Genomic DNA, 27,073 nt, shown 5'->3' on the forward strand with positions numbered 1-27,073 from the left:
TGTATGTCAAAAACAAGACTAGAATATAACTGAGAAAAATCTGTCATTAGATATTTGGAAACAGAGTTGTATTTAGATTACATCAAGGCGGGGAAAAAAAACACTAAAGCTAAAAAAGCAAAGGAATTCCAAGCTCAGACAACTGTTCCACCTTAACTATGTCCCTTTATGTCTACTAATTCTAGCCTATGTAATACAGTACATAGTCCTTCCTGCTGCTCTGAGAATCACCGCGGCAGCATACAATAATAGAGAGGCCATGTGCTAACTTCCTTTTTTTAGCTCTAAGCTCTTTAAGCAGACCTAAAACTAAATGCCTCAGAGACGTGTTCGGCCACTTTGATTCTGAACCAGATCGCTCTTAACTCGGTGCATATGGCTAGCTGCTTACCCTTTTTCGTAATAAGACCCAGAGAATGAAATCTGATCCCTCTTTATAGGCCTTCCTAGAGTTTTTGTTAGGTAACTTTCTTGCCTTTTATTATTTAAGAAGGTAGGCCCTGCTTGTATTAACAAAACCCAACTCCGATATTTGAAAATACTTGTTCACAATACAGATAAAACAGGGTTCAGTTATTCACATTATTAAATTTCGTCACTTTTCAAAAATGTTCACCCAAGGGCTCCTTTGAGTGGTGCATTTTTTTCTTTTGTATAACTTGTTAATTAATTTAATTTATTATTATTTTATTTTTAAATTTATTTCATTTATTAAATGTCTGGTTTCAATGTAATGATTTAGTTAATTTAACTTAGTCATTTAATATCCAGTTTATTTATGTGAATTATTTATTATTAGTTATTAATTAAAATTTATTTACAGGCTCCCTGTAAATGAATTAACACATTACAGAAATATATATAATATAGATAATGAAAGTTCCTCTTCCCCTCCCCCCTCCCTGAGATCAACACTGTGAGGAGATTTTCCCTAAAGCATTGAAGATAAAATCTGGTTTGCACACTTTTCTGTGTTGGGTGTTGGGTTAAGCGGGGCATCTCCTTTAATGAAATAAGCATTTGCTAACTGATTTATAATTATATATGTGTGTGTAGACTGCTTAGCATTTTTAATTATTGGAAATTGAGATGTTTCTGTTGAGCCCTGAAGTATTTTCATAGGCCTTGCCTGGAATCTCCTTGGTCTGGATGATTTTCACAGCCAATTTTTACCCCTTGCTACATTTTTCAATTAGCACAATCTGGTTGTCAGGCTCCCTACACAAATTTTCTAGATTCACTCGATGTTTCTTGATTCAGTGTCTCCATCTGCAAAGCTAAGGGACAGCACTTGCTGCCTTGCCTGGAAATACCAAGCGTTGCTGAGGACACATGGGAAGTGGACAGCCGGCCCTCATTTGGGCGGCCCTCACTATGATGTTCTTCACTGTGATGCCTTGTAGCACAGTCTGGCCACCCCCTTGTGGGCTGCCCTGGGTGTTCGTCCTGGTCTTCGGGCCCTTCCCTTCAAGCTTCTCCTATACTCTTTGTTTTAGGATTCAGTTTTGGACTCACATGGCAAGCTCTGGCTCTGATCTGAGCCCTTGGGTAACACCTACAAGCATCTTATCTTAAGTTTCAAGGATAAGTCTGGGCAGCTGGGGCCAAGAAGCCTGCTGGTCAGGGAAGGCCTGGACCTAGGAGTATAGGGAACGACACAGCTTACCTAGCTTATTGCAGTAGCTTCCTACCTGGCGTCCCTGCTCTTGTCCTCATTACTCCTGCAATCTAATCTAAATTCAGTAGCCAGAGTGATTTTTTCAAAACTTAACTTGGACCACGTCTCCCCATCTCAAAAAGAATAAAGACCAAGGTGATCCTAATAGCCCACAAGGCCCTCTAGGACCTGGCCTCCTGTTGCCTGTCTGACCTCCCTCCCCCTCACTCATTCCACTTCGGCCACACTGACATCCTGGCTGCCTGTGCCAAACAGATTCCTGCCTCCTTTGCTGTCCCTCCGCCTGGAATACTCTTCCTCAGATGTCAGCATGGCTGATTCCCTTACTCTCCTTCAGGTCTCTGCTCATGTGCCACTATCTCAGTAGGGCCTTCCCTGCTCACCCAATAGAAAATTGAGCCCCATTCCTTCTTTCCCCATCTCCCTTTCCTGTTTTATTTTTCTGTTTAGCATTTACTGCCATCTAACATAGCATAGGAGCCCTGGTGGCGCAGTGGCTAAGCATTCAGCTGCTAGCCAGAAGGTAGGCAGTTCAAATCCACCACCTTCTCCTTGGAAACCCTAAGGGGCAGTTCTACTCTGTCCTATAGGGTCGCTATGAATTGGAATCGACTCCATGGCAACAGGTTTTTTTTTTTTTTAGCGTAGTATATGTTAACTTACTTACTTTGTTTACTGTCTGTAGCCTACCATTAGAATGTAAATGCCAAGAGGGCAGAGATGTTTTTTTGTTTTGTTCTGTTTATGCTCCATAAATATTTGTAAAATGAATAAATATTGTGGGGTGGGTATTTAAATTCTGTTCAGTTTATTCATTGAGCACCCACTATACTACGCACTCAGTGAGTTACAGCAATATATACCTCATGAACTCTTCCCCAAGGACCTCACAAGCTAGTAGTCAAGGTGGGCATGCACACAACCAACCATAACATGATAGGACCGAGTAAGTAACATAGAAAAAAGGCTAAGTAAGATGCTTTTGAAGCAGTAAAGAAACAAGTCGATTAGCAATACCCTAAGTGGGAACAATCACTCGAATTGGATCTTGAAGGATGAAAAGAGGATTTGATTGGTAGAAGAAGGCTAGGGGAAATTAGTAAGTGAAAGCATGGAGGTAGGAAAGCAGGGAGTGGGTGGTGGAATGATTTTGGTTGAGAGTCGGGTGAGTGAAGAGAAGGAGTGGGCCTTGAGCTGGAGCTAGGTTAATGAGGGTGTCAAGGAAGATTTCAAGCAGGGGATAATGTGTTTTAGAACAATCTTTCTGACGAAGCTTACACCTCATTATTGACTTCTTGGAAAGTAATTAAACATTGACAAGTATTTTCCAGACCAAACGTAAAACAACACAGTACTGAATGTATACTGTGTGGAGAAACTAGTAGAGGCTACTGCTGAGGTCCAGGCAATCTGGATAGTGGTGTGGACTATTGTCGTGATAGTGGGGATGAAGAGTCACATGCAGTAGATACCGTTGAAATAGGATTCAGAGAACTCGCTGAACTTGTTGTGAGTGAAAGGGAAGAGTTGAGGATAACCCCAAGTTTAGGTATCCAGCTTGATGGTGAACTCCTCAAAGGCAAGGACTGCCATCGATCTAGCCAGCTAGCAAAGGTTTTATTTACTATGACTAGAATATCGGTTTCTGCTTGGTCATTGGTGAGGCAGAGAAACAAAAGACATGGCTCATGGAGCTCATAGTCTAGTGAGGGAGACATCCATTAGAGTGTGATAAATTTAATGATAGAGCTAAGGACAGGGTGTTATGGGGGTATAGAGCAGAAAAGCAGTGCCTAACTCATTCTGGCAGGGAGGTCGAGGGAGGCTTATCAATCTTTGTATATCTTTCTGTTTCCATAGTGGCCAACACATTGCTTTAGACATAGGAAATGTTCGATACATGCTGAACTTCATTAATAGAGAAGACAGGAGGGAGAGGAGGTTGTGTGTGTGTTGGGGCTTGGTTGGTACTGAAGATGATGAGTTATTTTTGACATGTGTAGTGGAGGTGCCAGTGAGTCATAATTCTGAAGATTTCCTGCAGGTAGTTGGCGGGTATGGGTCTGGAGCACAGGAGAGAGATAAGAGCTGGAGATAAAACAGACAACTAACAGTATAAGGAGGTGGATGATGAAGTGTAAATATGTATATGTAGCAGATCAGTCATCAGTGCTCCAAGGAAGAGAGCACGTTGTCTCTGGGGAGGTTGGAGGAGGCTTCATGGAGGAGGGATAGCTTGAGCTGGACCCTGAACGACACATAGGCTGTGGCTAGGCCCAGAAGAGAGGGGAGGACAATCTAAGCCGTAGTCATTGGTCAGGGGGAGCAAAAGCTATGAAGGTTCTGTTGTAAGACTGAGCAGAGTGAGCTAAGGGAACACTGGACGAGATTAGCTTCGTGTAATGAAAATGTCTTGTTGGGAAAGTAGATGCTCAGTAAATCTTTGTTGACTTGAATTCTTTCTCACCTCAACTCTTGCCACCTCCACAAAATGGTGAGTTGGCCAGAACCTATCTAGGATGCTGCCGAGGAACATCATACATTTAATACTGTGTTGTTTTACGTTTGGTCTGGAAAATACTTGTCAATTTTTAATTACTTTCTAAGAAGTCAATAATGAAGTGTAAGCTTTGTAAAGAAGATTTGTCTTTTAGGAGTTTTAAAAAATGATTCATAGATGAAACACATATTTCATAGAAACCCCACTGCCATACCAACAATCTCTTGGGTCATTTATGAAGTTGAATCAGGTGTGGAACTTGAGAACTTCTGTGATCTCCATCTACTTACTGTAGGGTCAGATGTGCAACGCTGTGATCATTCAAATAATCAGTTGTTGTTACTGTGACTCATGGTGACCCCATGCACAACAGAAGGAACCGTTGCCTGGTCTTGCACAGTCTTCATGATCACGGGTATCTTAGAGTCCATTGTTGTGGTTGTTGTGTTACTGCATCTCATTGAGGGTTTTCCTCAACAGATCTCATTTAAAAAAAAAAATGCAGCCTGGGATACCATTCAGGGAGATATTATGCATCCTTCTGTATTATCTTCAAAACAAACGAAAACAAAGCAACCCAGCTCCGTAAAACCCTCGCCCTGCAGACTGCTGTGCCATGGGAGTGCTTTGTATAGCTGTCCTCCCTTGAGCCTGTCATTGACAAGAGCACTTTGTGCTCTGGTAATTTTGCCCTTGGGGAGTGGCATTTTAAGTTTTGGAGTCCACTGCCACTTACGGCTAGAGATAATTATGGCCAAACCCTGGGGGACAACATCTTCCCTCTCTTCGGGAGAAGACTGGTTTCAGAGGAAACACAGCATAAAGAACCACCAACCTGCCAATACTACAGAAAGTTAAGAAATAGAATATCTGAGTATAAAACACGCACACACAAATCTCCTTTCAGCATGAGCTAGAGGCTGACGGTCTAGTAGGTTTTTGTGACCATGATGATAAAAGCCTCTTTACCAAGGATGGTGGAACCTGGACACTGGTGACATCACAACACCATTGTTACCAGTCCTGCTCGCCCACCTCTGAGTTTATTGTTACATGAGAAAAATAAACCCTATTTTGAGCAAAAAAAATTTTTCTTCAAAGATCTTCATGAAAAATACATTATAAACAATTTAGTCATATATAAGCTACAGAAGATAGAGCAAGAGGCTTCGTTCTTTTATTTCATTTGTAGCAGATACATTATAAGTAAGAAAATTAGCCATTTATACAATTTTCAGTCCTTTAAAAAATCAGTGGTAACCTGTAAGTGAACATATTGCTTGTATGTCAAAATAATTTCTGCCAACACATTGGTAACATTGTAAATTGTATCTCTTTTTTTATTTTCATTTTTGCTTTTTGTTACTGAGAAAGGCTAAGGGTTTTGTTAGATCTTTGCATTAAAATTTTCCTGGCAAAATTTCCACACCAAGAAAATATTGAGGTAAGTGTATTCAGAGCAGATATATTTAAGCAAATTCTGTTTCCTCCAATTGATTGAGTTAAGGGGTCATTAAACTCTTCTAGAAGTTCTTACTGGTAGATAAATATAGATATCAAATGAAGGGATTAGGTAGATGGTTAATTAAATTTGTATTAAGGCAGATTAAGAAATGACTCTTTCCTGCTCCTTGTAAACCCAAGCTAGGATTGAGCTTTATATTTAGACTTCCTGTTTTAATCCCCTAGGTGTATCACACGGATGTTTCATGTCCAGAGAAAGTATTTGTCATAAAGTTTTTTTTGTCCTATAACTACCAACAGGCAACAGGAATCTGGATAAACAAAGGAGGGGAAAAATTGAAAGTTAATTGGCAGCACATATACTAAAATTGGGGCCCTGGTGGCACAGTGGTTAAGCATTTGGCTGCTAACCAAAAGGTCAGCAGTTCGAATCCACCAGGTGCTCCTTAGAAACCCTACGGGGCAGTTCTACTCTGTTCTATAGGCTTGCTATGAGTCGGAATCGACTCCACGACAACGGGTTATACTAAAATTGGAACGATACAGAGAAGATTAGCATGGCCCCTGCACAAAGATGACATAGTAATTCTTGAAGCATTCCATATTTTTTAGGAAAAAAAAGTTAATTGGAAAGGGATCTTTACATCAGGATTAGGAAGGTTTCTTAGGTCTCTGCCAGTGTGACACTGTTGTTGTTTGAATTATTCTACCAAACACCCCATTTGAGTTCTTTACTATGTTGGCTGATATTGTTTTTTCACTTGATTGGATTGAATTGACCAATCTTTTCATTGCCATCAACTAAAATATTGATGTCTTTATGTTAGTTCAAGTTAGGTCACTTTGAGCCACCCCCAGAGACTGAACTTGTCTCCTCTGGGCCTCCACATAGTTATTCCTTCTCTGCCTGTTGTTGAGTGTGGGTTTCAGAGAGAACTCCATATGGCAGGAGGAAGCAGTGGCAGGGGCTGGGGAGGGGGCAAAGCAGGAACAAGAGGCAAAAAACTGACACTGAGATCAGAGTCCTGGTGCCTTTCTCTTTACATCCCCTCTGGAATTTTCTCACGGGGCAGCGGTTTGTATGAGCTACATTTTTTTTACACTTTCCAAGTTTGTCCTTCCAAATCTGTTTTCCTTCTGCAGTTTGTGTTGATCCCCCATCCTAGACCAGGCCCACAGGTAGAGCCCTTCTGTTCTATCTAACTTCTACTGTAGTCCAGAAGCAGGGGCAAGAGTCATTGGAGTAATTCACAGATATCAGGCCTGCCAATGATTGTACTGCCCAGGACATTTTGGGGAGGCCTTGAGGTTAAGAGCGTGGGCTCTGGAGTCAGATAGACATGAGTTCGAATCCTTGTTCTGCCACTTATTAACTGTGAACCCTCTCTGAGCCTCACTTTCCTTAGCTATTAGTTTTAAAATTGTACCTCTTTACCTCATAGAGAGCTATTGGAGGCTTCAATAAGATGGCCTAGGTAAAGCACTTAGCACAATGCCTGGCACATAGTAGGCACTCAGCAAGTTACTATCATTATGATACGTGTTTGAAGCCAGGGTTTCCACTGAGCACGGTCGAAAGCACACTGGTCTAGAAAACAGAAAACTGACTTTAATGAGCACATGGGGGTTCATTATATTATTCTACTTTTGTGAATATTTGGAAATACCCATGATAAAAAGGTTTTTAAAAAGGCCTAGCTGGCTCAGCTTTCCCTGGGTGATTAATCAAAGTCCAGATAGTTTCAATATGATGTCAGCCTACTGAAATTGGGGAGAGAGCGGCATGGAAACCTTAATTCTCTTAGGCTAGTGCAATTCAGGGAGCTTTGAAAATCCAGAAGGAACAGTGGCTTCATTAAACTGTGTTTTACTTTTTAAAAAAAATTAACCTTTTTATTTTGAGATCATTGTAGATTCACATGCAGTTGTAAGCAACAAAACAGAAAGAATCCATATACCCTTCACTTAGTTTCCCCAATGGTAAGATCTTGCTAAAATATAGCACACTGTCACAACCAGGCTATTGACATTGATATAATATACTTTTGCTGCATCAATTGATATGATCATGTGATTTTTCTTCTTTAGTCTGCTAATATGATTGGTTACATAAATTTCTGGATATTAACCAACTTGAATTTCTAGACTGAATCCCAGTTGGTCATGGTCTATAATTCTTTGTATGTATCAATGAAATCCATTTGCTAATATTTTGTTAAGGATTTTTGAATCTATATCCAAGAGGGATATTGGTAGGCAGTTTTCTTTTTCTTTTTTTTTTTTTTTGTACTGTCTTTTTCTTGTCTTGGTGGCAGGGTAATAGCGACCTCATAAAATGAATTGGGAAGTGATCCTTCATCTTTTATTTTCTTTAAGAGATTGTGTAGGATTAGTATTAATTTTTCTTTAAACATTTAGACCTGGAGATTTCTTTTTCAGGAATTTAAAAATTACAAATTCAAGAGGGTTGACATGTCATGGGGTTGTTAACCAATATCATAAAACAATATGCGTACTGACTGTTCAATGAGAAACTGTTTGTTCTGTAAACCTCTACCTAAAGTACAATAAAAAAAATTACAAATTCAGTTTCCCTAATAATTATAAGGCTATCCAAATGATCTATTTCCTATTGAGTGGATTGTGGTAGTTGGTGTTTTCCGAGGAATCGTTTTATCTAAGTTGTCAAATTTATGTGTGCAAAGTTGTTTGTAATATTCCTTTATTATCTTTTTGACGTTCAAAAAGATATCCTCTGTTTCATTCCTGACATTAGTAATTGGTGTCTTCTCTCTTTTTCTCTGTCAGTCTTGCTAGCGGTTTGACAATTTTGTTGATCTTTTCAAACAACCAGCTCTTTCTGCATCATGTTTAGACACTCCAGGAATCTCCAAGGCAACCACTTCTTTCTTTTCAATTAATGTTTCTCCTCCTTTCTACTTTACATAGTTAACATTTTGTTTCAATTACAATTACCCGTTCCTGTTCCCTTTCCTTTCCTCATCTATGTCTTGGTAGGCTCTCCATTACTCCTGTCCTTTTGACTTGCTTTTGAAAGATGGACTACATCTTGTTGGTATCTCTAGAAAGTTTCAAGACTGCTTTACATCATAATTGCACAAAGCAATTGTGAATTCTGAACCATTATAGCTACATTATAGAAAACTTGCCTAATAAAACTTAAAATTTTTTGTTAACTGTCAATTTTCAATAGCCTGAGAGTACACCACCATGGTGTCCTGGAAAAAACACAAGGCTTGGCAGCATAATGCTTGGGGTCAAGTCCTGACTCTGCTAGTTACAATCTCAGGTTTGCCCAGTAAAGCCTTGTGAAGCTACCAGGTAGAGCTTGAAGTAGCTTAAAGCTTCCAGGGACTGGCTACCTCCCACTTGTCATCACTGAGGAGTGACAGAATTGGCCCTCATTGCTGCCTTTTTGCCTTATTTCCACTCTGCCTAGCCCACCCATCTGTATAATTCACTGTCACAGGAACAGACCTACCATGAGCATTGTCATTTCTATGACTGTGTTTCTGTAATTCTCCCTGCCTAGAAAGCTCTCTACTGTCCTCTCTGACTGCCTGAATTCTAGCCACCCTCCAGGGAGTCCTATAATCAAGTACTACTTGTCCTGTGATATCATCTTGTCTGATCATCCCATATCAATCTGATGAGCCCTCTGATCTCGGGTAGCAACCCCTGCCCATGCCATTGACTGAGCCCTTTAGTAGCTGTGATCTCTGCGCATCATATTTGCTAGGAGCACTGGCTCTTGTTAAGACATGCCTGGGCTTGAATCTTGGGTCTGGCATTTCCTTGTTGCATGCTCTTGGGCAACTGACTTCACCTCCCTGAATCTCAGTGACCTCTTCTGTAGAATGAGAAGATCATCTCTGCCTGACAGGGTTGTTGTAAAGATCAAATAAAATGTCTTCAAAGCTATTAAGTGCCAAATAAATATAAAGGATACTATTAGTACAATGGAGACCTGGTGGCGCAGTGGTTAAGTGATATATGGCTTCTAACCAAAAAGTCAGCAGTTCAAATCCACCAGCCCCTCCTTGGAAATCCTATGCGGCAGTTTTACCCAGTCCTGTAGGATCGCTATGGGTCGGAATCAACTCAATGGCAACGGGTTTTTTTTTTTATTAGTACAATAATAATTAAAAATCAGGGTTAAGTTGGAAATTATTCATGAAATAATGTTGTAATGAGAAAAATCACAAAACTGTAGATAAAGTAAGACAGATCCCAATATGTGTTCATAAATGTATATATAAAAAAGAATGGGAAGACACACCTCAAAATGTTATTCTGGATGATGGTTAGCTCTGGATGATGGGATAATGGTTGATTTTTATTTTATTTTCTATGTTTTGCATTTTTTAGAGTGGGAATATAATAGATTTATAATTAGAAAATATCATTTTTTAAAAAAGAAAACTCAAGGTCTGATGAGTACGCTCTTATTTGTTTTAATTTCTACTCCACCATACTTCAGAAGAGGCCCTGGTGGCACAGTGGTTAAAGAGCTTGGCTGCTAACCAAAAGGTCAACAGTTCAAATCCACCGGCTCCTTGGAAACCCTATGGGGCAGTTCTGCTCTGTCCTATAGGGTCACTATGAGTCGGAATTAACTCGATGACAGTGGGTTAATACTTCAGGAAGGGCTTAAGGCAGCATATAATATAGCAAGAAAACATTAAAATACAAAATAAAATAAAGCAAAGGAGAAAATGAGGGTAAGAAAGATACTATGTAGTGACACTGTTAAAATATGTATCATGGCTATCTTGTATTTTAAGTGTTTTTTTTGTTGTTGTTTTTTGTTTTAAGAAAAGACTGTCCTAGGATGTCTCTTAGTCATGAGTTGAATAGATAAGATTAATTTTATAAAATGGGAAGCATTTTACACTACGTTGTAAAGATATTAAAATGACACACAAAAGAGAAGACTTTTCTGCCAGTTTTGAGTGAGTGAAAGATTCTGATTATTTTGTTTTCGACATAGTAGACAGCTCCAGGAAAAGCATGGTGTCTTAGTTTCCTGGTGCTGCCATAACAAAAAATACCACAAGTGGGTGGCTTTAAAGAACAGAGATTTATTTTCTCACAGTTCTAGAGGCTAGGAGTCCAAATTCAGAGCGTCAGCGGGGCTAGGCTCTTTCTCTCTTTCTTTCTCTCTCTGAGCTCTAGGGGAAGACCCTTGCCTCTTTCCATTTTATAGCCCCAGTTGTTTCTTGGCATTCCTTGGCTGCCTGTAGATGCATCTTCACATGACCTCTGTCTTCCCCTGTCTATGTCTGTGTCGATTATGCTCTTTTTATAAGACACCACTCAGAAGGGATCAGGTTTAGGACCCACCCTACTCTGGTATGATATCATTAACATAACCAAAGAAAAACCTTATTTCAAAACAGGTAAAGGGGTTAGGACTTCAACATAACTTTTGGGGGGACAAAATTCAATCCGTAACAAATGATTGCCATTACATACTTATATTGTATTATGCTTGCATAGTAGGTTGCAAGTTACAAATATATATTTGGTAGCTTTGATTTTGCTTATCTGTTTTGAACACGTTGAATGGAGAAGTAGACTGGAAAAAAGAAACAAACTCAAACTGGGAATGAAGTTCTTGTCCTAGCCCTGCCATTAGTTAGCTGGGCCTTACCTCCTTGGCTTATTCTCCTCCTCAGAAATTGAGGGACCGCAACAAGAAGATCTAACTCTGACCGTCTATTGTTAAGTAAAATTATGGTTTCACTTGTTTAGAAATGTATATGTCTATCAATCTTTTCACTTGGCAATCTTTATAGTATGTTATTTGACCTTATGTTATAAAATGTTCATTTTAGACTTATATGATATGAAAGTCTTTTAAATCTTTTTCACAGAGAGACCTCTCTCCCCTAAGGCTGTCAAAGGACTTGAAACTGCTCCACTTACCAAGAATTACTATGCTGTGGTGAGTGTTCAGATGATGAACAAAAATTTTCTTGACTCTCTATATGGAAACTTTTAACTTGTCAAACCACTGATGTGTTGAGGCAACTTAAATGGAAGACTGGATAAAGTTGTATTACAAAGGTCCAATGTCATACGCATACAGTAGAACTCTTCCACTTGTGGGCCTCTTATAGCTGTCTAGAAATTGTACATCTACCGTACTGAAAACTCTGAAGGTAGCACAAAGATTCAGAGCAAGACATATTAAAGAATGGTGAAAGAGAGATTGGTTAATATGTAGGCGTTATGGTGAAATTTGGGTGTCCCTGGGTGGTGCAAACGGTTAAGCGCTAAGCTACTAACCAAAAGGTTGGAGGTTCAAATCCACCCAAAGGAGCCTCGGAAGAAAGCCTTGGCAATCTACTTCCAAAAGATCACAGCCCTTGAAAACCCTATGGAGCGTAGTCCTACTCTGACACACATGGAGTCACCATGAGTCGGAATTGACTTGATGGCAACTGGTTTTGTGTGTGTGTGTGTGTGTGTGTGTGTGTGTGTGGTGAAATTCAGCAGTTAGATATAGCCTTACCAGATCTTTAGAAGGTGGATTCCCTAGCTCCTGTAATGCAATAAGTTTTAAGTGATTGCATTCTATAATTTTATTTTAGAATCAATTGATCCATTATTATATCCTCTGGAATATTATCAACTTTGCTTTTGAGGAGTGCCCAAAAGGAAGACTGCCCTTGGCACAGAGGGGAGGAATAAAATGACTCTGGCTTGAACACAGATATGTCAAAATATATTAGCTATAAATAGGGCATGTGCAATACTCAAAATCAGTTCCCATTTGAAAAAGAAATCACATCATTCTCGTTAATCCACTCTCTGCTTTTCTTCATGTCTCCCTTCCAGACTTGGCCCAGTCACTAATAAAAAGGTCAAGTCATCATTACCTCAGAGTTTCCCTGCCTGCTAGCCTCATCTTGCCCCACCTCTGCTGAAATACAGCTTCAGTTTTTACCCAGTGTACTGTGTGCGCATGTGCTGCATGCTCCTTTCATCTTGTGCGTGGATAAACAGTTTTTAAACATCTCGAAACAATTATGTGAATGTCTTTTGGTTTCAAAACCTTGAATCTCACCCTTCAGAAATTTCTTTCCATAACGATGACATGAGCAGTAGGTGGGATGAAAAATCAAGAAGGAGCTTCATAGGTAACATGGACAGTAGTCATAGGAGACTACTTTGTCAGTATTTTTCCTCTTACATTTCATGGCGTTAAAGTATATTTCCTAGCAGAGCTAGGCCACTTCTATTAGCTTCCAGGTGACTCCCAATGACTTAACTGTTAAAGAAAAGAAACAGTGAGAGCCATGGAGGCTGGATGAGCCCGCAAAACTATTGCCCTGAGATAATCCTTAAGCCTTAAACCAAAAATATCCCCTGAAGTCTTCTTAAAACCAAACAGTAGTTTAGCTTAACTAGTAAAGAATGTCTGCCTCGAGCACTGTGCTCTTTCAAGATCTATCTATATGGGATCAAGTGGACAATATCAACTTGAACGATTAGATAGGAAGCTTAGTGGGCCGTGCGTTTATGTTACTGGGGGAGGAACAACTCAGAAAAGGAGGGTGAGAATGGTTGCACAACTCGAAGAATGTAATCAATGTCACTGAATTGTATATGGAGAGACTTTTGAACTGGTGTATGTTTTGCTGTGTGTATTCTCAACAACAACAAAACAAATAAAATTAAAAAGAAAAAGAAAAAAAGAAAGGACACAGTGAAATGATGGATGAAAATGTCACCATAGCTTCTTGCTGTAGATCTGGAACATTCCATCACTCTGCTTTGGATCTATCTCTGCCTCTGCTGATTCTACCAATTTAAAATGTCAGAATTATCCAAGACAGATTAACCTCTGTGATTCTTATGGACCTTATAAAATCCTATGTATACTGTATACAAACTCAGGATGTACTGCAGTTTGTATAACCCACCTCCTATTGGAGGACATGTACGTTGTTTCTAGTTCTTTGCTAATATAAACAATGCTGCTGTGAATATCTTATACATATAATTTTTCCCAAGTACATAAAGATCTGCAGGATGGATTCCTAGAAACTAAATTTGGGTCAAAAGATACATGTATTTTTAATTTTGATAGATATTGTTTCCAACCTCAAACGTAATAAAGAAAATAGAAGATCTTGGGGGAGCCTATGATGACCTGTGAAGGAGCTGTAGAGCGTTGGTGTGAATATTGCTGAATTATTGAGTAGAGGCCAACTGGACATACCGTTGTAACTAAATATGGGCATGAAGGGATTTTGGTTGGTAGTTAGTGTTTGGTTTTTTAGTTCACATTTCTTTGGCTTTGAATATTTAGGCAAATTTTTAGCAGCAATGAATTCCAAATATGTCCTGAGTGTTGTTTTGATAGTCCTCCCAATTTATGTTGACTGTCTTAGATAAATCAACAAAATCCTAGCCCACCCACAGGATTTGGAGACTTGAAAAAGCAAGTCCACCCACATGTAAGGTGTCTCCATCTGATCATATATTACCTCTCTTTTGCTCTAAGAGTGATTAATTGTAGACATTTTCTGTTGCTAGATCTGTAAGAATACTAGTGACTGTGTCTTATTCTATTTTTAAAAAACAGAAATAACCTCTGTTTCTGAATAGATATGTACTTCTATCGATAATTATTTTTTAAAATCAAACAATACAGAAAAAGTATAAAGAAGAAAACAAATATCGCCTGTCACCTGCAATCTCACCACTCAGAAATCATCACTGTTCGTATGTTGGTAAATCTCATGCCAAACTTTCTTTGCGGCACGTGTGTGTATGTGTATGTACATATATATATATAGTTTCCAGTTGCCATCCAGACAATTACGACTCATGGTGCCCTCATGTGTGTCAGAGTAGAATTGTGCTCGATAGGGTTTTCAATGGCTGTTTTTTCAGAAGTAGATCTCCAGGCTTTTCTTCTGAGGTGCCTCTGGGTGGACTTGAACTGCCAACCTTTCAGTTAGCAGCTGAGCGCATTAACTGTTTGCACCATCCAGGGACTCATATATATATATACATATATATATATAAAAAATATATATCTATATATAATATATAAACAGAAACTATGTATTTTACATGATTTGTCCTTTACAGACTTTGTTCTATCCTCACACCTCTGCTCTTCCTGCCTCTGACCAGACCTGTTCATGTGTTTTTCCATTCAGTGAGTCCTCGCTTGCTCAAGTGCTCCCTTTACTTTGGTCCTCTAAACTTGGGCAGAATAGGGACCTCTTGAAATTTGCAAGTCTACAGACATTCTCTCTCCTTTTCCAAGTTTCTAAGGGGTTGTCCACTGATTTAGAGCTCATTCAGACCTTGATGCGATTCCAGCGGCATGTCAGGTTCTCCAGTGTGACCAAGGTGGCTTTGGGCACCCAGCTCAGACCCGCATCTGCCATGAGATGTGTTCAGTGTGTGTAACTGAGGCTTGGCCGCTCCTGTCCTGTTGTTTTGTGTATGTTGTTGTTGTTAGTTGCCATCGAGTTGATTCTGACTCTTGGCGACCCCACGTGCGCAGAGTAGAATTGCTCCATGGGGTTTTCAAGGCTGTGACCTTTTGGAAGCAGACATTCAGGCCTGTCTTCTAACGCACCTCTGGGTGAGTTCTAACCACTGGCGCCTTTTGGCTAGTAGTCGAGGGCTTAACTGTTTGCGCCACCCAGGGACTCCCCAGGCCTGTTGTTTTGAATGGGAGCTCAGCATCTTTTAGGGAACCTGGCAGCTCAGAGGAGGCTTTTACTGCTCCTGATCTTGGCTCCTTCATTGCCCTCAAAATTCTCTGCCAACTCTTTCACCACTGGAAAAATCATTTATTTTTTTCTATTAATTATGTTTCTAATAATCTTCTTCTGCTCGTTGGCTTTCTTTGCTCATTGTAGCTTGATATTATGTGCCAGGAAAGACTAACAACAGAAAAAGATCAGAAAAAGGAATCTATGCAGCTCAGTTGTGACGCTTAATTTGTATGTGGCGCTCAGTACTTGCCTTCTTGGCAGTCATGGTCTCATGGGGTAGGAGGACAGATATGGTAGCATAATCCACATGGCAGAGAGCGATGTAAAGTCATAAGGTGTTCTAAGGCGGGCTTCTCAAAATGTGGTTGGGGGATCCTTTGCATTAAGAGCACCTGAGGAGCTTGTTAAAACTGCGAATATCTGGACCCCACACCTGACCTGCCAAATCAGAACCCCTGGACGTAGATCCCAGAAAACAGCATTTTTCACAACTCCTTTCCCTTCCTCCCACACAGGCGGTTTTGATGCTCACCAAACTAAAGCTTGAGAACCAATAAAGGGAAAGACTGAATGGAGGAGATAAGATTCAAGGCATGTCTTGGAGGAAGGGAAGGACTTAGCTAAGCAGAGAATAGCTGCAAGGGGAATTCCCGTTACCTGATGCCATCGAGTCGATTCTGACCCAGTGATCCTATAAGACAGAGTAGAACTGCCGCGTAGGGTTTCCAAGGCTGTGGTCGATCTTTATGGAAGCAGACTGCCACATCTGAGTAGCTGGTGGGTTTGAACCTCTAGCCTTTCGGTTAGCAGCTGAGCGCTTACCACTGCACTGCCAGGACTCCTGAAGGGAATTCGGCAGGGGAAATTATATGATCAAAGGCACCGAGGCAAGAACACCCATGCCTGCAATTAATCCCTGCAGGCCATAAAGTTAGTGCACTTCCCGCTCAAAGTGCCCCTTGGAAGATGCATCCCCCCCCCCCCCCGCTCATTGCAGCTATTGCAGCACGCTGTATTAGAGCTGTCCTTTGTGCTGTCACAAGTGGGCCAGGCTCACAGTAATCCTCATATTGACTCTGGGGATGAGTATCTGTCTGCAGAGTGAAAGACGATCTTTCCCTACATCTGAATAGGAAGATATAATCAGTAGGGACCAGTCTTATTTATTGTGTTCTAACTTTTTTCTTCTTTATCATAATTTGTGTTGGATGTCTAAAAGATATGCCTTACAAAACCTATATGCAGTCAGGAAGGTAGGAGGAAGGCTGTGGCATGTTAAATCTCATAACAATCCTGGGAAGCATCCTGTGATTCTTGCTCTAGCCACCCACCTTCTGCTTACCTTCATTTTCTCTCTCCCGATCTGTCTACCCACTTCCTCTCACCCTGAATTTTCTCTCCCTCTCTGTTGCTCGCCCACCTTTTTTCATCCACCAACCTAAACTGCCTTACACACCTGCCCATTTATTCCCTTCTCTGTACCCCCTATTCTCTCTTCTCCTCCCACTTCCTGTCTTACTCATCCATCCATCTCTTCCACCTGAGGGCTGGAGATGGCAGAAGTGACAGGAGTTTGTGAAGTCAGTGAGTCTATCTGTCAGTGCTGGGAGACAGTGCTGCTTGTTTTGTGAAAGCCAAGGACCTGGGGGTGTGAAAATCAGTCACTGCACTTGAATGGAAACAGGCAGCAATACTGGCGTTTAAGTCCAAGATGACATAAATACAGTCATACGTTGCCTTTTTCAGTCTCAAAGGAGTTTACCAACCTTCACTCATTTTTACAGACTTTATAATTATCTCAGAATTCCTGTAAGCTGATATTGTTGCTTTGATCTAAGGCTTCCAGGGCCATTATAGTCTTCCTTTACCATTGAATATATCTCTATTTTCAGTCTTTGTTTGTGCAGTTAGCCTCTTACAGTAATTTCTTCATACTTATATGACTGTTTCCCTTTGGAACACAGAGTTATATAAGTGAACTGACTCTAAAGCCTTTCCAGGAAATGCAGGAAATCTCTTTTTACTGGGAAATCAATAGGCCAGGATGGAGGCACAAAAGGCCTCCCCCCTCTGTTTCCATGGCCTCTCATCATCTGCTTTATTCTGAACTCAAGCAAAGGTTAGTTGAGCCAAAGGATGCCCAGTTGTCCTGGTGAAGCTAGAGTCAGAGAGGCAAAGGCAGTGTCTGGACAGTCTATTTGCGTAATTCTGAATGGATTTCATCTCGATCAAATTGTCCTGCCCTGAAGTTGGTTGGCCTGCCAAGCTCCCTGCCTCCTGACTCACCACTGAGGCCCTCTGTTTTGGAACACATAGCCTTCTCTGTCTGCTCTCCTTCTTATCCTTCCAGCATTAGATGCCCTGTGGCCAGGGAAAGAAAGAACCAGTCTCCCAAGTTCATCAGTTGGTCCTTTGAGACGGAGGAAAGCAATAAAAGTTCAAGTGAATTTGGGAAAGAATCCCAAGCATCCATCCTGATGCTCCTTTCTGCTACTCAAACCACAGAGAAGGCTTTCTCTTTACTACATTCCCATGCAACAGATGTTTTTTTTGCATAATTTAGTGAAAAAGACCCATTCATCACCTTTGTCATTTTTGTTTTGTAAAGTCAGCATTCTGCCACCCCAAACACTGGCAATGATAGGAGTTTAAGGTACGTTTCCCATTAGCTTTCCGGAACTCACTCAAAGTGTCTGCCTGCCTATCTTACCTTGGCCATCAGTCTGTCCCACTCTGGGGGTTCCGGCAGAGGTGGCATCCCTAGAAAGTACACTGCCTAACCTAGCAAGTAAGCCCATTGGAGCAGAGCAGTTGGCACCTTTCTTGCAAGATCTTAGCATTTCATTTAAAAGGGCTCCAGATGCTGGAATTTTAAAGGAAGTTGAAAACTAAAGCTGTCTCAGTCGGGGAGGGGAGGTTGAATTATATCAACCGCGGAATTAAAGTAATGTTTACTTGCTTTAAAAATCACATTTGATGATAAAAATCATATCTGTGATTTTTTTAATTTAAAAATTCCCTTCAGGCGTTGACTTTTTTTTCCCCCAACAGACATAATTTGGGTGTTGTTGTTGTTGTGTGCTGTCGAGTCAATTCCAACTTATAGCAACCGGATGTGACAGAATAGAACAGCCCCACAGGGTTTTCTTGGCTGTAATCTTTACAGGAGCAGATCACCAGGTCTTTCTCCCACGTTAGCAGCTGAGTGCTTAACCATTGCGCCACCAGGGCTCCTCTAATTTGGGTAGTGTGACAGTTATAGACATCAGTGCTTGAAGGGCAGGTGAGGATGGGGGATGGTTTGGTAGCAGACACGGTCTTTGTAGGACAGTGCCAACAAAAAGAGATGCTGAGAGGATTTCATTCCCTCCAGAATGTAAGAGGGGAGGCATGCCATCATGCTATCTACCCCCAGTGCAAATCCTCCAGGCAACCAAATAAATATTTTTAGTAAAGTGATCTGCATATGAGTCCTCCCTCCTTGGTACTTAATACACCATGGTACTGTTGAATTCTAAGCATAAAAAATTGAAGATTATTACTGAGTATGAGTATCATTGATCACTTGAGGTACTGCAGTGAACTGAAAGCTGTCATGATGGACAAATTCAAGTTCGGGGGGTCAGTACCCTGGATAAGGACTTGGAGTCAGATAATAAACAGAAGGATTTCTATTAGAAGACATTTGTGCCTGGACTTTATTTTAATAACAGCTTTATTTAGCTATCATCCACATACCATAAAAGTCACTCTTTAGAAGTGGACAATTCAGTTGCTTTTAGTATATTCAGAGTTGTGCAACCATCACCACAATCTAATTTTAGAACACCGTCATCACCCCCAAAAGAAACCCTGTATGTGTTAGTAGTCACTCCCCAGTCCACACACCACCCCCCGCCTTCAGCCCCTGGCAATCATTATCTACTTTCTGCTTGTATGGATTTTGCTTATTCTGGAAATTTCGTATAAATGGAATCATACAGTATGTGGTCTTTTGTGACTGGCTTCTTTCACTTGGCACAATGTTTTCAAGTTCATTCATATTGTAGCATGTATCAGTACTTCGTTCTTTTTATGGTTGAATAATATTCCATTGTATGGATATGCCACATTTGTTTATCCATTCATCCATTGATGGACATTTGAGTTGTATCCACCATTTGGCTATTGTGAATAGTGCTGCTGTGAACATTTGTGTACAAGTTATAGTCTGAACACGTGTTTTGAATTCTTTGGGTATATAGCTAGGAGTGGAATTGCTGGGTCATTTGGTATTTCTATGTTCAACTTTTATAGCAACTGTCAAACTGTTTTTCCATGGCAGCTGAACCATTTTACATTCCACCAACAATGTATGAGTGTCCCAATTTCTATATACCCTCACCAACACTTGTTATTTTTTATAATAGCCATCCTAGTGGGTGTGAGTAGCCTTGGTGGCGCAGTGGTTAAGAGTTCGGCTGCTAAACATAATATACGCAGTTCGAATCCACAAGCTGATCCTTGGAAACCCCGTAGGGCAGTTCTACTCTGTCCTATAGGGTCGCTATGAATTGAAATTAACTGCATGGCAACGGGTTTCAATGGGTAGTCGGTGTGAAGTGGTTTCTCATTGTGGTTTTGATCTGCATTTCCCTAATGACTAATGATGTTGAGCATCTTTTCGTGTGTTTGTTGGTCAGTTGTGTATCTTCCTTGGAGAAATATCTATTCAGATCCTTTGCTTATCTTTTAATTGGGTTGTTTATCTTTTTGTTGTTGAGTTGTAAGGGTTCTTATTATTTCCTTCCCTCTGTTTCCTTCGGGATTAGTCTGCTCTTTTTCTAGTTTTTTAAGGTGGAAGGGTAGGCTATTGATTTGAGATCTTCCTTCTTTTTTGAATATATAGACATTTACCGCTGTAAATTTTTCTCTATGCACTGCTTTAGCTGCATCTCTTAGGGTTTTTTTTGTTGTGTTTCAGGTGCAAGTTTACAGCACAAGTTAATTTCTCATTCAAAAATTTATGCACATGATGTTTTGTGACATTGGTTGCAGTCCCCACAATGTGACAGCACACTCCTCCTTTCCACCCCAGGTTCCCTGTGTTCGTTTTTCCAGTTCCTGTCCTTTCCTGCCTTCTCGTCTTGCTTTTGGACAGGAGCTGCCCATTTGGTCTCATATATTTGATTGAACTAAGAAGCACGTTCCTCACATGTATTAATTTTTTGTTTTATAGGCCTATCTAATCTTTGTCTGAAAAGTGGGCTTCAGGAGCGGTTTCAGTTCTGGGTTAGCAGAGCGTCTGGGGGCCATAGTTTCGGGGGTTTCTCCAGACTCTATCAGACCATTAAGTCTGGTCTTTTTGCGTGAATTTGAATTTTGTTATACATTTTTCTCCTGCTCTGTCCGAGACTCTCTGTTGTGTTCCCTATCTGGGCGGTCATTGGTGTAGCTGGGCACCATCTGGTTCTTCTGGTCTCAGGCTGGTGGAGTCTCTGGTTTATGTGGCCCTTTCTGTCTCATGGGCTAATATGTTCCTTATGTCTTTGGTGTTCTTCATTCTCCTTTGCTCCGGGTGGGTTTGGACCAATTGATGCATCTTAGATGGCTGCTTGCTAGCTTTTAAGACTCCAGACGCCACTCACCAAAGTGGGATGCAGAACATTTTCTTAATAAAGTTTGTTATGCCAATTGACCTAGATGTCCCCTGAAACCATGGTTCCCAGACCCCCTGCCCCTGGTACTCTGTCCCTGTAAGTGTTTGGTTGTATTTAGGAAACTTCTTAGCTTTGGTTTAGTCCAGTTGTGCTGACTTTCCTTGATCTCATAAGTTTGTGTATGTTATGTTTTCATTTTCACTTGTCTCAAAATATTTTCTAATTTCTTTTTTTGTGCTTGGACTTTCAATAGGTAGGTAACATTTCTATTCTTCCAGGACCCTAGATTTACATTTTTCGGAGAGTAGTTCCTGAGGAATAAAGGAACTGAAAGTAGACACAAATAGCTGGGGAGGAGGGGGCTACAACTTAACTCCTAGCTTTTGAAGCCACCCTGTGACCTGTGTCCTTCTAAATCTGTGGTTCTCAACTGGGGATGATTTTGCCCTTCAGGTGACATTTGGCAATGTCTGGAAACATTTTCGGTTGTCATAATTGGGGTGGGGTGCTACTGTCATCTAGTGAGTAGAGACCAGGGATGATGCTAAACATCCTACAGTGTCCAAGACAGCCCCCAACAACAAAGAATGATTCGGTCTGAAATGTCAATAGTACGGCCTTTGAGAAACCCTTTTTAACCTTTTACACTGGTGGGACTGTTTTCTGCTTACCCAGCACCTACCTGTACAGTGCCTCACTCCTTCATAATGGCCCCTGAGGTAGGTGGTAAGGTCACAATCTGAGGTGTGGTGAATGAAGCTTGAAAAGTGAAGCCACTTGTCAGTCAGTAGCAGAACCAGGACCACCAACTTCCAGGCCTGCTGTTTCCCAGAAAGCCCACAGCTACCTGGGCCTTCCACTTACTCTGGCCACTCCACCTTTCCAAAGCAGACCATCATGCATTGTCTTGTGAGTATATGGTTGACATCTTGGCAGGCATTCACGAGCTATTTGCTAAATGGGCAAGTGGGCTTCTCCTAGCTAAGAATGCTTCACGCTGCCTTCTAATCCCTGTTTAATGTCTCCCTCTTCAATTAGAGTGGAAGCTCCTTATGAGCAGCACAGCATTTTGTACAGAATAGGTGCCTAGTAGATTTTTGTTGAATGAATGGGAAAAAATGAAAAGAAATACACCAGTATACTAACTTGGTCATCTCTAGGAGCTTGGAATGAAGGTTGTACCTGCTTCCAGAAGAAGCTGGGAAATGGGGCAAGACTCCAGGACTGGTGGGGGAAGAGAAACTGTGGATCCATATGTTGGTTCTTTTGCCTATGGGATTTTAATTCTGGTATCATTAATCATCCTGATAAATACACCCACTCCTCACTTATTGACATGGTTAGGTTCCAAAGACCAGGTTGTTGTGTGAAAATTGACGTTATGTGAAAATGGAGGATGACCGCATCAGATTTCAATATGGAGGATGACTACATCAGTACATAATTACCAAATTACATCATTACATAGCTACCAGCTTACATCATTACATAACTGCCAAACCACTGAGAATCATGGCCCAGCCAAAATGACACATAACCATCACAGCCAGCGTTACTCTCTCCTCGCACCTCAGCATTCATTATTGCCAGATGTATGTCATTAATGCACAAAATAGTTGGATAGTAGATTTTTTACTATTGTCGCAAATGTGAAATGTTGGATAACAAGATAGTCGATAAGTGAGGGGTAGGTGTATTATTTCTCTCATTAAATTCATCACATTTCAGCCTCCTTTTCTCTTTGAATTATTCACACTAGCACCTTTTACCCTTATTAAAAGATCAGTTTCAACCCTGCTTAAAAATTCAGAGTCCTCAGATTTTGTTCCCTAAAGGTCTCATCACAAACGTAACTTAAACAAAAATCTTTTGTAATGTTTGACATCACAGTTCTCCTTAAAGTATCCTGTTACTATGTCTTTGAGTAGTTAGTTGGCCTTAATTTTCTCATCCATAAAATGGGACTAACGAAGCTTTGTTAGCTAACTGAGACCTTTTCGGAGGATAAAATGATTTAACGTTCATGAAAGCACTTTGAATAATACTATGTAAGTGGCAAGGGACCTCCAGTTAGTGAATAACTCTGAAAAATTATGTTTGTATGATTTATTGAATAACAACAAGTTCCGTGTAGTTATTGAAATAGTTTGCTAGATTGAAACGAAGTGCATTCAGATTTTGTGCTCCTCACTTTCTAATAATTTGGTTAAAACACACACACACTTTAGAAACTAAAGCTATCTTGTCTCTTGCACTCTCCTGACAATCACAATAACTTGACCTTTGTTTCTCCATAGGTGTTACAGAACATCTTGGACACTGAAAAAGAGTATGCTAAAGAACTTCAGTCTCTTCTTGTTACTTACTTAAGACCCCTGCAGTCCAACAACAAGTAAGATTTATATTTAAAACCCCTTGCTAAAAAAAAGCAAGATGGTGCCAGCATATGGTGTCATCACTCTTACATCACTGAATAATTGATTTTGCCCTTTAGAAGAATTTCCACAGATCATAGGTTGCCAAGAACATGGCCAGGACCACAGAAATTCTGCAAGATGCCCCTTTGGGAGAGCTCGACTCTCTCTCTCTCTCTCACTTTGGGCTGTGGGAGGGATGGGCAGATCTGCATTTCTGCCTGTTACAATTTTTATCTGATTCAATTTTAAAGTGATGTATCTGGTTTTACCTTACCAGAAAAAGGACTCCCTGGTGCTTTTATTCCTAAAGTACATAATCTGGGAGTTGTTGTGCTGACTTTGACCTATGCTCACCAGAGCAGAACCTCTTTCCTATGCTCTGAGGGTGGAAAGAGTAGCATTTTGCGCTTGTTCAGAAGAGCAACTGAAGCCAGCACGTCACTCAGACAAAAGTGAAGGATAAAATGATGGTAAAGTGTTTTTTTTTTAAACAAAAATTATTCAAACTTATCCTAATCTTTGAAATCTGAAGTGCTTGCTTAAGGCCTGAACTGAAAACTTAGTTTTCACAAAAGAAAAATATTGACCATTCATTTTGTGCATGTACGTGCTTGTAAGTACAGCATACTTAACAAATAGTTGCTAACTGCATTAAAAATTTTTTAATGGATTACACTTCACTAGAGATTTGACTTGAGTCAGATAGAAAGTTTAGCAGTTGGTCCGTATAATGGAGGACAAAAGCCTCCCCCTTTTACCTTAGTAAGAGTTTACTTTTACGGGACAGTTGCCTAAACCATCTACTTCAAGCTTAAATAAGTTTAATATATTTTACTGTTTTTCTCCCTTTATCCAAATCATGTATGCTTAGGCATAATGCCTTGCTAAATTCCCCACTTTGTTATTTTCATGGTACTATAAAACCAAAACCAAACCCACTGCCATCGAGTTGATTCCGACTCATAGCGACCCTATAGGACATTGTAGAATTGCCCCATAGGATTTCCAAGGAGTGGCTGGTAGATTTGAACTGCTGACCTTTTGATTAGCAGCTGAACTCTTAGCCACTGCTCCAACCAGGGCTCCTTCGTGGTACTATGGGAATCTTAAAACAGTTACCGTTGAGTCGATTCCAACTCACGGCAGTCCCATGTGTGTGAGAGTAGAACTGTGCCCCATAGAGCTTCACTGGCTGAGTTTTCAGGAGTAGATTGCCAGGCCTTTCTTCTGAGGACTCAAATCTCCAACATTTTCAGTTAGCAGCTTAGTGCGTTAACCCTTTGCACCGTTGAAAACCCTGTGGCATTCTACTCTGACACCCACGGGATTGCTATGAGTCGGAATCGACTCCACAGCAACTAGAAATTGGAATGGGAATCTGGGGGCAGAGGTGGTTCTGTGGTGGAATTCTCACCTTCCATATGGGAGACCTAGGTTTGATCCTGGCCAATTCACCTCATGTACAGCCACCACCTTTCTGTCAGAGGAGGTTTGCATGTTGCTATGATGCTGAACAGGTTTCAGTGGAGCTTCCAGACTAAGATGGACTAGGAAGAAAGGCCTGGTAATCTACTTCTGAAAATCAGCCAATAAAAGCCCTGTGGATCACAGTGGCCCTATCCACAACAGATCATGGGCATGGGGAGGGTGCGGGACCAGGCAGCATTTTGTTCCATTGTGCATGGGGTCACCATGAGTCAGGGGTGACTTGAGGGGAGCTAACAACTAAACAACATAGGAATCTTCAGTACAAAAGAATATTGTATTTCTGTGTTGGAAGAGTTTAAACATAGTCAACGAGAAAGTGTTTTTTTTTTTTTTTTTTTTTTTTTGTTATTATTCTCTGAGATGCAAAGTATTTTTTGAATCATAGTTCCTAGAGCTGGACGGGACTTCAATAACCCCCTGAGTGTAGTGCTTGGAAGAAATGAGTATTTCCCCACTGAACAGATAAGAAAACAGAAGTCCAGGGAGGTTTAGCGCTTTGCCCATCACACAGCCAGCCAGTGGCCAGACTGGGTTCACTGTGTCTCCTGCCACCAAATGAAATGTGCCTTCTTTTTTTTCTGGAGGTGACAGGCAGAGGAGGAGGAGAGGGACACTGGAAGGGGAGGTGGTGAGATTTCCAGTGGAGGAGTGGCTTATGAGCAATCTAGAAGCAATAAGGGGAAAGGAAAGACAAAGCCCTAGGTAGAGGAGCTAAGAGTCCTGAGTCAGACCTACACTCTTCCGAAATCCATTCCGAATGCTGTGTCAGGATGTTTCTGTCAGTTGGGACTGTCTTGCAGGCCCCAAAGTGATTCAAGCCAACTAGACTGTTTCTTGTCCGATCCCAAAGGAACCAAGCAAGCCAGGTTCTTTTTTTTTTTAAATTGTGCTTTAGGTGAAAGTTTACAGAGCAAATTAGTTTCTCATTCAACAGTTATTACACAAATTGTTTTGTGACATTGGTTGCCAACCCTGCAATGTGTCAACATTTCCCCTTCACCACCCCAGGTTCCCTGTTTCCATTTGTCCAGTTTTCCTGTCCCTTCCTGCCTTCTTGTCTTTGCTTTCGGGCTGGTGTGCCCATTAGTCCTGTATACAGGACTGAACTATGAAGCCTGTTCCTCACATGTGTTATTGTTGGCCTTATAGACCTGTCTAATCTTTGGCTGAAGGGTGAACCTCAGGCATGACTTCAGTACTGAGTTAAAAGAGTGTCCAGGGGCCATACTCTGGGGTTTTTTCCAGTCTCCTGCGTCAGACCAGTAAGCCTGGTATTTTTTGTGTGTGAATTTGAATTTTGTTCTACATTTTTCTCCTGCTCTGTCCAGGACCCTCTATTGTGATCCCTGCCTGAGCAGTCGGTGGTGGTAACTGGGCACGATCTAGTTGGTCTGGGCTCAGTCTGGTGGAGGTGGTGGTAGTTGTGGTCCATTAGTCCTTTGGACTAATCTTTCCCTTGTGTCTTTGATCTTCTTCATTCTCCCTTGCTCCTGAAGGGTGAGACCAGTGGAGTATCTTAGATGGCTGCTCACAGGCTTTTAAGAGCCCAGACGCTACTCACCAAGGTAGAATGTAGAACATTTTCTTTATAAACTGTGTTATGCCAATTGAGCTAGATGTCCCCCGAGACCATGGTCGCCAGCCCTCAGCCCAGTAGCTTGATCCCTCAGGGAGTTTGGTTGTGTCTGTGAAGCTTCTATGACTTTGCCGTGGTCAAGTTGTGCTGACTTCCCCAGTATTGTGTACTGTCTTACCCTTCACCAAAGTTACCACTTATCTGCTGTCTAGTTAGTGTTTTTCCCTTCCCACCCATCCCCTCCTTCGTAACCATCAAAGATTGTTTCTTTCTGTGTGTAAACGTTTTCATGTGTTTTTATAATAGTGGTCTCATACAGTATTTGTCTTTTTGCGATTGACTTATTTCACTCAGCATAATGCCCTCCAGAGTCATCTATGTTATGAGATGTTTCACAGATTCATCATTGTTCTTTATCGTTGCCGTAGTACTCCATTGTGTGGATATACCATAATTTGTTTAGTGTGTGCTGTCCTTCCCTTCACCTAAGATAATTCTCATCTACTGTCTAGTTAGTAAATAACCCTCACCCTCCCTCCCC

At 41.0% G+C, this 27,073-nt stretch overlaps 1 protein-coding gene and 1 non-coding gene across 5 annotated transcripts in view; both read left to right on the forward strand.

Annotated features, from left to right (window-relative positions):
- Nucleotides 1–27,073, forward strand: part of ARHGEF6 (Rac/Cdc42 guanine nucleotide exchange factor 6) — a 112,829-nt gene that overhangs the window by 48,354 nt on the left and 37,402 nt on the right. For all 4 annotated transcript variants that reach the window (XM_023735479.1, XM_023735480.1, XM_023735481.1 and 1 more), the window contains 2 exons: nt 11,540–11,610; nt 23,349–23,443. In XM_023735479.1, coding sequence (XP_023591247.1) covers nt 11,540–11,610; nt 23,349–23,443 — 166 coding nt within the window. The remainder of the gene's footprint in view (nt 1–11,539; nt 11,611–23,348; nt 23,444–27,073) is intronic.
- LOC111821362 (U6 spliceosomal RNA) lies at nt 6,149–6,251 on the forward strand. The gene has a single exon (XR_002824792.1). It is a non-coding gene; the product is annotated as a U6 spliceosomal RNA (small nuclear RNA).

Source organism: Trichechus manatus, unplaced genomic scaffold, assembly GCF_000243295.1.
Source record: "Trichechus manatus latirostris isolate Lorelei unplaced genomic scaffold, TriManLat1.0 scaffold00079, whole genome shotgun sequence".
Classification (NCBI taxonomy): Eukaryota; Metazoa; Chordata; class Mammalia; order Sirenia; family Trichechidae; genus Trichechus; species Trichechus manatus.